Source organism: Oncorhynchus clarkii, chromosome 16 (assembly GCF_045791955.1).
Source record: "Oncorhynchus clarkii lewisi isolate Uvic-CL-2024 chromosome 16, UVic_Ocla_1.0, whole genome shotgun sequence".
Classification (NCBI taxonomy): domain Eukaryota; kingdom Metazoa; phylum Chordata; class Actinopteri; order Salmoniformes; family Salmonidae; genus Oncorhynchus; species Oncorhynchus clarkii.
The window spans coordinates 56,176,038-56,190,354 of NC_092162.1; the positions used below are offsets into that span (position 1 = coordinate 56,176,038).

Below are 14,317 nucleotides of genomic sequence, written 5' to 3' on the forward strand. Positions count from 1 at the left end.
CTTCCACCTCACAGAACTTGAGGTCTGAACAACATTTATGTTCTGGAGAAGGTATAAAAGATAGGTGAAGAATCCAGCTACGAACTGGTCCTTTTGGTACAATTTTGTGAAACTCATCGGAGACAATACGGCCACATTACCATAACACTGTTTATATAATAGCCTCAGGTATGAGATGACATCTAATTGTTGTATAAGATTAATGAGTGAGGAGGATACTGTTTGTAAAATTGTGTAATGCGATTTTGGACGGTTTAATGAAGGAAACTCCAATTCCCTTTTGAGTTTAACTAAATCAGAGGACCGCCCATGAGCATAGTTACGATCTGGCGTCATGAGAAAGCTTTTTTTGCTCTCCCGAATAAAACCCCCACTTTGAGAGTTGCTCAACAGACAATGTTGCTCTCAATTACGAGAGGACAAGGGTTGCAGTCCAGCTTACCTCGATAACGAGAGGGCCAAGTTTTGAGACCAGACTGCTGAATCTTTTAACCATCCCACGTGGTTAAACTCTTAGACTATCGATGCCGACAGAATAAGAACAAATCTTTGATATTAATTACTAGTCTGCAGCTAGGAATCCAGTTTCATTGAACGTGAAGACCGACAACCGCCGAAACATCTATTCTATAACGACATGAATGAATGTCACTATCCATTGAACTATCCATTCTAACCACGACATAGAGAGAGAGAGAGAACGGACGCTTTCCAACAGAAACAAACTTTTCAACAGAGATCCCGACGACACACTGAGTGTAAATATATATTTTGATTGCAATTGTTCCCGAATGAGTGAGCGTTCATGTGCAAAGGATTAGCATTTCAATTGTTATAATTATCACTCTGTAGTGACTTCTCAGTCGACCCCCACTCCCCTTTAGTCTAACAAGCCGCCATGCCGGTTTAGCCCACTAGGGTACATTCCCCTATAATTTCTTGTAACCATATTTACTTTGTTTGTTTGTGTGTGCACTTCTGTGATTGTTTAGTTAGTTAATAAATACATTATTTAAGACAATTCATGTATGGATGACTCAGAGTGAAGACTGCAAATAACCAACCATTTACAATGTTTGGAATGAGACTACGTGAGGTGAAGAAGAATTCATTCATCAGAAGACTATTGATCAGATATGAAAATATCTGAAAAGTTATATTAGGAAAATTATAACTTTGTAATCGAAATATTCTCCTTGGTGCCCCGACTTCTTAGTTAATTATAGTTACATGATTAATCAGTTTAATCGCGCAATAATAATTACAGAGAGTAATTTGATAAAGATTAATCTTCAGTTTAATGATGCCAAAGACACAACAGTACTTGTCCTCTTGCTCAGTTGTGCACCGGGGCCTTATACTCCTCTTTCCATGTTGGTTAGAGCCAGTTTGCTATGTTCTATGAAAAGGGTTCAGGGTTCTTGTGTCCTTTAAAGGCCCAAGGCAGTTAACAATGTGATTTACATGTGTTTTATATATATTTCCACACTATGAGGATGAAATAATACTTTAAAATTGTAAAAGGATGATAATGCCCTTTTAGTGTAAGAGCTGAAAAACTGCCTGATATTTCATGCTTGTTTAGGTGGGATGGAGTTTTGGCCTTCCATGGTGACATCACTATGAGGCAAATGAGCTAGTTGATCAATAAGACAGAGTTCCAAATAGGGATGTGTACCGAAACCCGGTATTAAACGGGCTCTGGGGCTAAATTATGAAAGACCGTAGTATCGATATGCTCTGACGTTATCGGTTCTGCTTTCGGTACTGGAGAAATTAAGAAAATTCATGTCCTATTTATTATTGCTACATAAATGTTATCTTGCACATTTTATCATGGCCCTTTCTGGGTATAGATCATGGCATCTCTCTCTCTCTCTCTCTCTCTCTCTCTCTCTCTCTCTTTCTCTCTCTCTCTCTCTCTCTCTTCCCCCCTACACCCAGGTTCTGTTATCTCAGGTCGTAAATGCCTGGAGGAGACTCTCTCCTCCTGGCCATGCAGTATATATATATAGAGAGAGAGTTTCACAGTAGAACAAAAGAACTTCTTCTACATCACAGAACTTGAGAACTGAACAATATCCATGTTTTGGAGAATGTGTAAACGGTCGGTGGGGAAGCCAGCTACGACCCGGTCTGTTTTGTTTCATGTTTGTGACCTCATGAAAGACATACATTACCATAACTCTGTTTACATAGGTGCTTCCTTTATGAGGTTTGCGTCTAGATATTGTATAAAATGAATTAGTAAAGATGAAACTATTTGTGAAATGACGTAACAGCAACTCGCCCAAACCTACCCCAATCCAGATAGCTGATGTTCTGAAAGAGCTGAAAAATCTGGAACCCTACAAATCAGCCGGGCTAGACAATCTGGACCCTCTCTTTCTAAAATTATCTGCCGAAATGTTGTCTTTCCCGCCCTTCTCAGTCCGCACCCACTTCCCTTTGTCCACCAAGCCGTCATATCGGCTTAGCCCACTAGGGAACCTCCACTATCCTTTCCTTGTAACCATATCCACTGTTTGTTTGTTTATGCATTTCTGTGATTATTTAGTTAGTTAGTAAATAAATGATTAAGATAATTGGTGTATGGATGATTCATAGTAAAGGCTGGGTTCGTGCAGATAACCAACAATTTATGACGTTTGGAATGAGACTAACATGAGGTGAAGAATAATTCATTAATTGGAAGACTTAATTGATCGGATATTAAAATATCTGAAAATTATAACTTTGTAATCTGAAGATTTTCCTTGGTGCCCCGACTTCCTAGTTAATTACATTTACATGATTAGTTTAATCACGTAATAATAATTACAGAGAATTGATTTGATAAAATAACAGTCTTCACTTTAATGATACCAAAGACACGACAGTTGCAATAAGATGAAGACATTCGTCTATGAGTCATTTTCAATATTCCCAATCCAGAAGAGATCTCTCTCGCGTGGAGCCTGTCTCTCACACGCTACAGCTCACACACACACTCCAGAAAGACCCTGCTCTTAATTCGTGACGATGGCGGGGGGAGCTAAACGTTCAAAAGTGTGGTTACACTTCACCAGAGTCGATGCTGACAATGCTCGTTGCCACATGGCAACAAGACTTTTGCTTGTAAGGGCGGAATCACGAGGAATCTGTCCAAACATCTATCGAAATTGCATCATGTACAGGCAGAGAAATGTAGAGTTTTTGACTGCCTAGCTCATAGTTCATCTCTCATTACCCGATCTATGTTAGGTATGTATGCTAGCAACCTAGAGCCCACACATGGTGTTAGCTAAATTATGCGAACATGCGTTCATGATCAAAGTAACCATAAGCCAGCTGATTGTTTAGCTATGGGTGCGTTCATAAATTCAATCACCCATTTAAAGATTTTGCAACTTTTTTGTTAAAGTTGCAGCTAAAATGAACCAACCCACTCCTCTCTCTAATACCACTGGTCCATGCCAAAGATAAGCCCAAAGCCCCTTCACTCTGGCAGCTAGTGGGAGGATGACTGAGGAGAGTGTTAATGAGTGCCACCTAGCCGTGACCAAGTTCATAGTGAAAGGCCTACACTCCTTTGCAACAGTGTCCAAGGGTTTTAGGTAACAGTCTGTCAGTATGAAATGAAAGTATCAAATCAAAGTTTATTTTTTTCATGTGCGCCAAATACAGTGAAATGCTTACTTACAGGCTCTAACCAACAGTGCAATTTTGAAGTTTAAAAAGGTATTTGGTGAACAATAGATAAGTAAAGAAATAAAAAACAACAGTAAAAAAGACAGTGAAAATAACAGTAGCGAGGCTATAATAGTATAAAGGCTATATACAGGCACTGGTTAGTCGGGCTGATTGAGGTAGTATGTACATGTAGGTATGGTTAAAGTGACTATGCATATATGAAAAACAGAGAGTAGCAGCAGCGTAAAAGAGGGGTTTGGGGGGGCACACAATGCAAATAGTCCGGGTAGCCATTTGATTACCTGTTCAGAAGTCTTATGGCTTGGGGGTAAAAACTGTTGAGAAGCCTTTTGGTCCTAGATTTGGCACTCTGGTACCGCTTGCCATGCGGTAGTAGAGAGAACAGTCTATGACTGGGGTGGCTGGGCTCTTTGACAATTTTTAGGTCCTTCCTCTGACCTCGCCTGGTATAGAGGTCCTGGATGGCAGGCAGGTTAGTTCGTACTGGGCTACCCTCTGTAGTTCCTTGCAGTCGGAGGCCGAGCAGTTTCCGTACCAGGCAGTGATGCAGCTGTAGAACCTTTTGAGGATCTGAGGACCCATGACAAATCTTTTCAGTCTCTTGAGGGGGAATGGGCTTTGTCGTGCCCTCTTCACCACTGTCTTGGTGTGTTTGGACCATTCTAGTTTGTTGGTGATGTGGACACCAAGGAACTTGAAGCTCTCAACCTGCTCCACAACAGCCCCGTCGATGTCCACAATCATCCACAATCATCTCCTTAGTCTTGGTTACGTTGAGGGACAGGTTGTTATTCTGGCACCACCCAGCCAGGTCTCTGACCTACTCTCTATTGGCTCTCTCTTTCATTGTCGGTGATCAGTCCTACCAGTATATATTGAGTTGTATTCAATTTTAGGATATAGTAGTATAAAAGGGTTGTATGTTAGTCCCATCACTCCATAATACAAAACATAACAACACAATAATTCAATAATGATAATTCAACACAGGAAAACAATCTTTGTTTTACTGTAGGGAGATGAGCAAGGCACTCAATGTGATCATTGAGCTGAAGGACGTGCCAAAGTTGGCCATCATCATCAGGCGAGTGGACCAGCCTCTGTCAGGACCACTATCTCACTGTTACAGTGCACTACACAAGCCATGTCCTCCACACCAGGGCAGTGTACAAATCGCAAACTCGCAAAGTAGTGGTAGAGGAGATCTCAGACATTCTGGAAGAGTTTGAGTTAGAGCCGAGCAAGATTTTAGCTGTGACTGTTGATAATGCTGGAAATATGGATGTTGCCATCAAGAGTCTACACATCCTAAAAATAGGATGCTTTGCGTATTCATTGAATCTGGCAGCACAGAAAATCTACAAAATGACTTCCGTTGATAAATGGGCAGCCCGAATCAGAGCTGGTTGTGTGGTTCAAGAGATCCTCCATGTCCAAAACAGTCTTGAAGGAAAACCAGAAGCTCCTTGGTAAGAATACCGTTTAATCTATTAAAGTATTATTTAGAAATTCCCACATTTAACAATTTCCTTAAATGTTCAAGTGTGCGGTAATTAAATGTATGTTGTTTTTTGTTGTTGTTTCGGGCCTTCTGCAACACTCACTCACTCATCTATCTAATGATAGAGAGATTCATGGAGCGGTATCCAGCAATCCAAGCAGCAGCCTTGGACCCAAGACTGTGAAAAGCAATGACCAAGGACAACCTGGACCATCTGAAGGAAGAGGACTTCCATAAGGCTGAGGAGTTTGTCCAGTTCATGAGAATCCTCTATACATCCACACTGTGTCTGTCATGTGAATAGAATGCCACCTGTGGACAGATCATACCCATCCTCCACAAACTGGAAGAGAACTTCACTGTGAAGCATGAAGATACAACGCTTGTGGCAACCATCAAAGAGAAGGTGTGGGGGAACCTCTCCAAGCGCTATCAGGATGAGGACATTCAAGCCTTCCTGCATGAGGCCACAGCAATGGACCCCACATTTAAAGTGAGGCCGGTGAGTGACACCGTCTGGAACAGGCTGAGGAAGGCAACTGTTGAGGCCAATGTGACAGGAGCAACACCAGGGCTGTCAGAGGAGCCGGAGCAGACAGACACAGAGCACCAGCAACAGGAGGAGTCTGAGGGAGAAGGATAGGAAATGGAGGAGACTGTCCCTCCATTAAACAAAACAAGGAGTGCCTTGGAGGAGCTGTTCTCAGAGGACGACAGGGAGTTGAGGTTGACGATCCAACAGGACACCTTGTCCCTCACCCTCAGCGAGCGTGTTCACCTAGAGGTTGAGCTCTACAAAGGCCTGCCTCCCATCCCCATGGCTGAAAATCCTGTAATGTGGTGGTGGGAGAAGAGAGCTACTCTGCCCCTCCTCACAACAAGCTACCTTTCTGCTCAAGCCTCCTCCACCTCTAGCGAGAGGGTATTTTTGACTGCAGGGAACACAATAAGCCAGGAGAGGTCCCGACTTCTGCCAGAGAAGGCAAATATGTTGATCTTTCTCCAGAAGAACTGCTAAGAACAGTTAGTCCTTTTACAGCCTACCTGCATGCCCCACCCATGTTGCTCTATACCACTGTCTTTTCTTTTGCAGGAAAATATTTCATTTGTTTTAGATTTCCATCATCACAACATTAGAGTGTATACTAGTGATTTGTTCAAAACATTACTGTTTCTTTTGCTGTAAATAATTGTTTATTTGATTTATTTTACATTAAAAAAAATAATGCAATGTTAATTCTGTTCTTAATTCGTTTTTTTTCTGATAAAAAAAACGATAAGAATACCGTTAAAGTACCGGATGGATAAGCAGTATTGGTAAGAGTAGTAATACCGTTAAAGTCCCGGATGGATAAGCAGTATTGGTAAGAGTAGTAATACCGTTAAAGTCCCGGATGGATAAGCAGTATTGGTAAGAGTAGTAATACCGTTAAAGTCCCGGATGGATAAGCAGTATTGGTAAGAGTAGTAATACCGTTAAAGTCCCGGATGGATAAGCAGTATTGGTAAGAGTAGTAATACCGTTAAAACCTTAACGCTACCCATCCCTAGTTCTAAACCTATCCACCAATAACAGCATATTTTCACTTTTCCTCCCAGACAGCAACATTATTGATTGAGAAATTGCCTTTGAAGCTATTTTGGTTTCTTTTTGACCATTTTAGTTGAAAACTATCACAGTAAGTTACTTAACTGTTACCCAGAAATGATTTGATATTGAGATAAAAAAAACTGCAGTGGACCTTTAAACAGGGCTTGAAATCTCTGACTAGCGGTGTTATTGAATGAGGGTGTCGGCGCCGTGCAGCGCAGCGCTAGGAGAGAGATAACGCTTTGTGGGCTCCCAGACTGCGGTTTAGCAGGGAGTGATGGCAGGGTGCGGATATTGGGTGCAGGGCCAGATCAGACAATGCAGAGGAAAAATAAAAGTCAAATTAACCTTTGGGAGACCCGGTGATGCAATTTTTGTGAGGTGCAGAGAGGAAAGGGGAGGTAAATGTAGAGAGATTGGAGAGGATGTTCACCTGCCTTAGAGAAAGGAAGTGGATGGTGCGTCCTCCTGATTCTTTTTCCTGTCACAAGGCCACAACCCTCCTGGCAAGAGGGTAAGAAGGTTTTTAATAGATAGTTGTCATGGCGATACCCCGGCTGACACCCTCTCACTGTCCGATCAGAAGCACATAATAGAGAGGTTCTGCTGATACAGATTGTAACCATACATTCCTCCCCTTCTCCCTTCTCCTCTCTTCACTTTTCTTTCCTTCCTCTTGTTTTTAACTTCTTCCCTTGCCTCCACTCCTCCATTTATCTCTTTCCCTCCTACCTTCCTTTCTCCTCTCCTCACCTGTTCTCTCTTTTGAAGCTTATACCCTGAGAATCAGATAGGTTGGTGGAAGGTCTTACTACATCCACTCATGTGTCCTGTTCATAGTCATCTCAGACAATCTAACAGGCGACATATTTGCCTGTTGCAGTGGAATGTTGATGCCATCCTGATTCCTATTGGTCCATCTCAAACGCTGAATTGTTCCTAAACCTTTGTCGTTTCACGCAGTCTACAGGGACAAAGTTGAATAAATCTTTGTCGATGATATAAAGCATGCTAGTAAGGTCAAATAGTGAAATATAACACATTGATTTTAAAGAGAGATCAGTGTGACTCTCTCCCTGGGTGCAGTAAAAACAGAGCACAGATGTTTATTGAATCTTAACATATCCTCTATGGCTAACCAAGGTATATTACCAGCATTTGTCTCCTGCAGTGTTCTTTATCAAAAAATATATATTTCAGATTTCTGGGGAGGGAAAGGATATCTAGACTGGCTTTCCTGTCTGTATAGATTTTGATATTAATTATATGCCCAAACTATGTGTGAAATCTTACCGCTGCTGTTGCTCTAGGATAGGATACAGTCGAGCAGCCGTTCACATTGACTCACTGTGTTTGTGATGTGGGCTATAAGATTAAGAGATTTTGGGATTCCCTTTCAAATAAACCAACCGCAGAATGTTGGACTGAGATCCAAGAAGACTAGGAGAAGAAGTAAACAAAATAATAGATCATATTTTGAAGGGGAGCCAGCTCTTTAAAATGAGGGAATTTTGTTGTTTGTTACTTTCAAGAAACTAGTCCTGAGAATTAGGTGTTGGAGATGCTGGGACAATGTTGTAGTGTGCATTTTAACACCAATAAACCAATATTTTTCTGAAAATGTAGCTAGCTAGACTCCCTTACCCGTATACATGGATGAAATCTTCTATCTCTCTGTCACGGATGCCATGGTTACACTTAGTTTGAAGATGTCGTCCAGGCAGGTGTTTTACAGATTTCTGTGTTCTCTTTTCGAGTCCCTCCCCATTTGCAATCAAATGCCGGAATTTTCCCCACCTTAGGTATCACACTCTGCTTCCTCCAGAAAGTGGAGAGCCTTAGCAACACTTGTGGAGTTCTTTGTGATATCTTTCAAAAAAGCCACTTCAGAAAGGATTACCTACACATACTAAGCAGCTCATGTTATAGACAGAAGCGTGCTACATGGCAGACCAATCCGAACTATTATCTCAGCCAATCATGGCTAGCAGAAAGGTTCCTCACTTTTTCTGTGGCTAAACCAACTGGGCTCGTAATTTAACAATTTCATTGGTATTTACAGATGGCAGACAAGTTTGTTTTTAAGGCAAATTAAAGTTCACATGTTTCAGAAGGCATGCCCAATAAACGCATTTTGATAAACATTTTAAAAATTATGTTCAAGTGCTGCTCCTGTGAAGTAGTGACGCACGACATACGCCTAGTTTCCTGAAACGAGTCACATATATTATTGGTGCTTGGTACCCATTTGGCTGTGCAGTTATGAAATGCAACATTGTTTATTTCTCTCTAGTCCTTTTGTTTTTCCTCAAATATGCCCCAATGCAGTGCTTAGCTTAGCATTGGTTACCACACTGCATATCAACCATATCATGTTACTGATGTTGAGATTGTTAATGGCAGCATAATTGACCCTCTATCTTTATCTCTCTCTCTCTCTCTCTCACACACATTCTCTTTTACCCTCTCCAGCTTCGTGCGCATGCAGTGAACATGAATGGTGAGCGAGTGGAGAGCCCCATAGACCTGTACATCTATGTCATAGACATGAACGACAACCGGCCTGAGTTCAAGAACCAGGTCTACAATGGCTCTGTCGACGAGGGCTCCAAGCCAGGTAAACACAGGGATGGATGGAACATTGTCTCTTTCTCACTGACATGGACAGAAGAATGTTCCTATAAAAATCACATTGTAGAGAATAGTGAGTTTTACAGCAGTCTTTGCACACTACTTTGCTGTTCTGCGTGAGAAAAATGGAGCCCCTAGAGAATAGAGGTTGACCGATTAATCTAAAGACTGTTAACATCTAGTGGAAGGCATAGGAACTGCAATTTGAGTCCTAAGTCAATGGATACTGTAATGGCATTGAATAGAAAACTACAACAACATCAAAAAATCCTACTTCCTGAATGGATTATTCTCTGGTTTTCGCCTTCCAAATCAGTTCTGTTATACTCACAGACATTATTTTAACAGGTTTGGAAACTTTAGAGTGTTTTCTATCCAAATCTACTAATTATATGCATATCCTACAACCTAAAACGTATTACCTGGGAATATTGAAGACTTACAGTGCCTTGCGAAAGTATTCGGCCCCCTTGAAATTTGCGACCTTTTGCCACATTTCAGGCTTCAAACATAAAGATATAAAACTGTATTTTTTTGTGAAGAATCAACAACAAGTGGGACACAATCATGAAGTGGAACGACATTTATTGGATATTTCAAACTTTTTTAACAAATAAAAAACTGAAAAATTGGGCATGCAAAATTATTCAGCCCCTTTACTTTCAGTGCAGCAAACTCTCTCCAGAAGTTCAGTGAGGATCTCTGAATGATCCAATGTTGACCTAAATGACTAATGATGATAAATACAATCCACCTGTGTGTAATCAAGTCTCCGTATAAATGCACCTGCACTGTGATAGTCTCAGAGGTCCGTTAAAAGCGCAGAGAGCATCATGAAGAACAAGGAACACACCAGGCAGGTCCGAGATACTGTTTTGAAGAAGTTTAAAGCCGGATTTGGATACAAAAAGATTTCCCAAGCTTTAAACATCCCAAGGAGCACTGTGCAAGCGATAATATTGAAATGGAAGGAGTATCAGACCACTGCAAATCTACCAAGAACTGGCCGTCCCTCTAAACTTTCAGCTCATACAAGGAGAAGACTAATCAGAGATGCAGCCAAGAGGCCCATGATCACTCTGGATGAACTGCAGAGATCTACAGATGAGGTGTGAGACTCTGTCCATAGGACAACAATCAGTCGTATATTGCACAAATCTGGCCTTTATGGAAGAGTGGCAAGAAGAAAGCCATTTCTTAAAGATATCCATAAAAAGTGTTGTTTAAAGTTTGCCACAAGCCACCTGGGAGACACACCAAACATGTGGAAGAAGGTGCTCTGGTCAGATGAAACCAAAATTGAACTTTTTGACAACAATGCAAAACGTTATGTTTGGCGTAAAAGCAACACAGCTGAACACACCATCCCCACTGTCAAACATGGTGGTGGCAGCATCATGGTTTGGGCCTGCTTTTCTTCAGCAGGGACAGGGAAGATGGTTCAAATTGATGGGAAGATGGATGGAGCCAAATACAGGACCATTCTGGAAGAAAACCTGATGGAGTCTGCAAAAGACCTGAGACTGGGACGGAGATTTGTCTTCCAACAAGACAATGATCCAAAACATAAAGCAAAATCTACAATGGAATGGTTCAAAAATAAACATATCCAGGTGTTAGAATGGCCAAGTCAAAGTCCAGACCTGAATCCAATTGAGAATCTGTGGAAAGAACTGAAAACTGCTGTTCACAAATGCTCTCCATCCAACCTCACTGAGCTCGAGCTGTTTTGCAAGGAGGAATGGGAAAAAATGTCAGTCTCTCGATGTGCAAAACTGATAGAGACATACCCCAAGCGACTTACAGCTGTAATCGCAGCAAAAGGTGGCGCTACAAAGTATTACCTTAAGGGGGCTGAATAATTTTGCACGCCCAATTTTTCAGTTTTTGATTTGTTAAAAAAGTTTGAAATATCCAATAAATGTCGTTCCACTTCATGATTGTGTCCCACTTGTTGTTGATTCTTCACAAAAAAATACAGTTTTATATCTTTATGTTTGAAGCCTGAAATGTGGCAAAAGGTCGCAAAGTTCAAGGGGGCCGAATACTTTCGCAAGGCACTGTATGTTAAAAGGAACCACCAGCTTTCATATGTTCTCATGTTCTGAGCAAGGAACTTAAACGTTAGCTTTCTTACATGGCACATATTGCACTTTTAATTTCCTCTCCAACACATGGTTTTTGCATTATTTAAATCAAATTGAACATGTTTCATTATCTATTTGAGGCTAAATTGATTTTATTGATGTAAAATTAAGTAAAAATAAGTGTTCATTCAGTATTGTTGTAATTGTCATTATTACAAATAAATAAATAAAAATCGTCCGATTAATCAGTATCAGCTTTTTTTGGTCCTCCAATAATCGGTATCGGAAAAATCATACTCGGTCGACCTCTAGTAGAGAATACCATTTGGAGCATTTGTGGGTTTTTTTTTATAGATTGATTCAGTTTCACATTTCACTTGATTTAGCCCAGAGGCATTTGCTCAGATGGAGAGCTTCAGTCCTGCAGTGTGCTCATTTAGCTAGCTCTACTGTTGGCTGCATGGCCATAAAGCTGTGGATGGTGTGGCTGGCGATGATACGGCGATTAAATTTACCACGCTTTAGCTGCAGCTCCACTGACTCATTTGATTTATTCCCTCACAGTGGAGAGAAAGGCTGATGAGCCAGGTCGTATTGCACTAGAGGTGATCTGAAATCTGAAGAGGTGTCCAGGTGCTACGTGCACTTTCATTTTCTCACTAACTCTCTCTTCCGTTCTCCTTTTTCAACCTGAAGCGATTTTAATACAAACTCCGCCACCCCAACACAGACACACACACACACACACAAGCACACACACACACATACACGCACACATCACCAATCCTTGGCAGTAGCATGCGTGACATTCAGCCGAACAATAATCATAAAAAAATAGTTTTGGTATTAAGAGCTCCAGTGGTTTCAATGGGAAGCCAATTACAGAGTTGAATTAGTTTTCAAATTAAAGACTCATTTAGGCCCCTAATCCTGTCAGGCACAGAGTAGACGCCCGTACAAAGGGTCCACATTAAGCCCCCTAAGAACACCCCGTAATGAAATTACCCAGGCAATGGGTGACACAGTGTGATTCTCCAGAGATAGAGAGAGATAGAGGGAGAGAGAGAGAGATGGGTGAAAGATTGATAGTCTCCCTAGTTGGAACCAAATGCAAAGCCGCTCTCTGTCTGTCCTTTATCCCTCACTCTGTTCCTCTGCTCTTTCTTCCTTTCCTTTCTCTCTGAGTCCTTTGGAATCCAATTTCTCTCTTCTCGGCCCCATTGACAAATGTTCCTTTGAAATGTAATGGAGTTTGAAATGGTGGCTCGGCTGGAATTATCTCTGGACGGAGCTTGTCACTGGGATGATATCACTATTTCTGATAATAACAATTGGATGGAAATTACTGGTGGAGAGGAGGCAGATGGAGAGAGAGAGGGAAAGAGACAGCTGGAGAGAGAGAGACAGAGAGGGGGGGAGGAGAGAGAGGGAGAGAGAGAGACAGAGGGGGGGAGGAGAGAGAGGGAGAGAGGGGGGAGGAGAAAGAGAGAAAGGAGGGAGGGAGAGAGAGAGAGAGAGAGAGAGAGAGAGAGAGAGAGAGAGAGAGAGAGAGAGTGAAGGAGAGAGACAGAGAGAGAGAGAGAGGAGTATAAACAGGGACAGAGAGAGAGAGAGAGGTATAAACAGGGACAGAGAGAGAGAGAGAGAGAGAGAGAGGAGTATAAACAGGGACAAAGAGAGAGGAGTATAAACAGGGACATAGAGAGAGAGGAGTATAAACAGGGACAGAGAGAGAGAGAGGAGTGTAAACAGGGACAGAGAGAGAGAGAGAGAGAGAGAGAGAGAGAGGAGAGTGTAAACAGGGACAGAGAGAGAGAGAGAGGAGTATAAACAGGGACAGAGAGAGAGAGGAGTGTAAACAGGGACAGAGAGAGAGGAGTGTAAACAGGAACAGAGAGAGAGAGGAGCATAAACAGGGACATAGAGAGAGAGAGAGGAGTGTAAACAGGGACAGAGAGAGAGAGAGGGGAGTGTAAACAGGGACAGAGAGATAAAGAGAGAGAGTGAGAGATCAGTGTGTGCATGAATGTACAGTACCAGTCAAACGTTTGGACACACCTACTCATTCCAGGGTTTTTCTTTATTTTGACTCTTTTTTACACTGTAGAATAATAGTGAAGACAACCCAAACTATGAATGAACACATGTGGAATCATTTAGTAACCCACATTTTTTTAAACAATTTATATTTGAGATTCTTCAGAGTAGCCACCCTTTGCCTTGATGACAGCTTTGCACACTCTTGGCATTCCCTCAACCAGCTTCACCTGGAATGCTTTTCCAACATTCTTGAAGGAGTTCCCACATATGCTGAGCACTTGTTGGCTGCTTTTCCTTCACTCTGCGGTTTAAAAATTAGTAGGAGGGTCCAAACTTTTGACTGGTACTTTGTGCTTGTCTGACTTTTGAGCCTTATCTGACTGTTGCCTCCTCTTCCTCAGGTACGTTTGTGATGCACCTGGCAGCCTTCGATCATGATGACAACACCACGGCCAATGGGATGGTGCGCTACCGGATCCTTTCCCAGACGCCACACAGCCCCATCCCCAACATGTTCACCATCAACAGCGAGACCGGAGACATTGTCACCGTGGCAGCAGGCCTCGACCGCGAGGTTAGTAACCCTGGTAAAGCTGGTGGGATGTGTTCTCAGAGCCCAGAGATTTTGCTGTTAAGGTCAGAAGAACTCCTGGCCCTCCACATAATGAATGAGGATAATGTAATGTGATTGTCAAGATTGTCAAGGTTCATTTCACATAGTGTGTGTTGTGTTGTGGTAACAGCAGTGCTGGAACTGCCTCTGGGAACAACCTG

General features: G+C 42.0%; 1 protein-coding gene across 1 annotated transcript in view; it reads left to right on the forward strand.

Moving 5' to 3' along the window:
- The window catches only part of LOC139368776 (cadherin-4-like), a 544,653-nt gene that overhangs the window by 441,353 nt on the left and 88,983 nt on the right, over positions 1 to 14,317 (forward strand). Inside the window, exons 7-8 of the mRNA XM_071108107.1 lie at positions 9,258 to 9,402; positions 13,945 to 14,117. Of these exons, the coding sequence (XP_070964208.1) occupies positions 9,258 to 9,402; positions 13,945 to 14,117 (318 nt within the window). The remainder of the gene's footprint in view (positions 1 to 9,257; positions 9,403 to 13,944; positions 14,118 to 14,317) is intronic.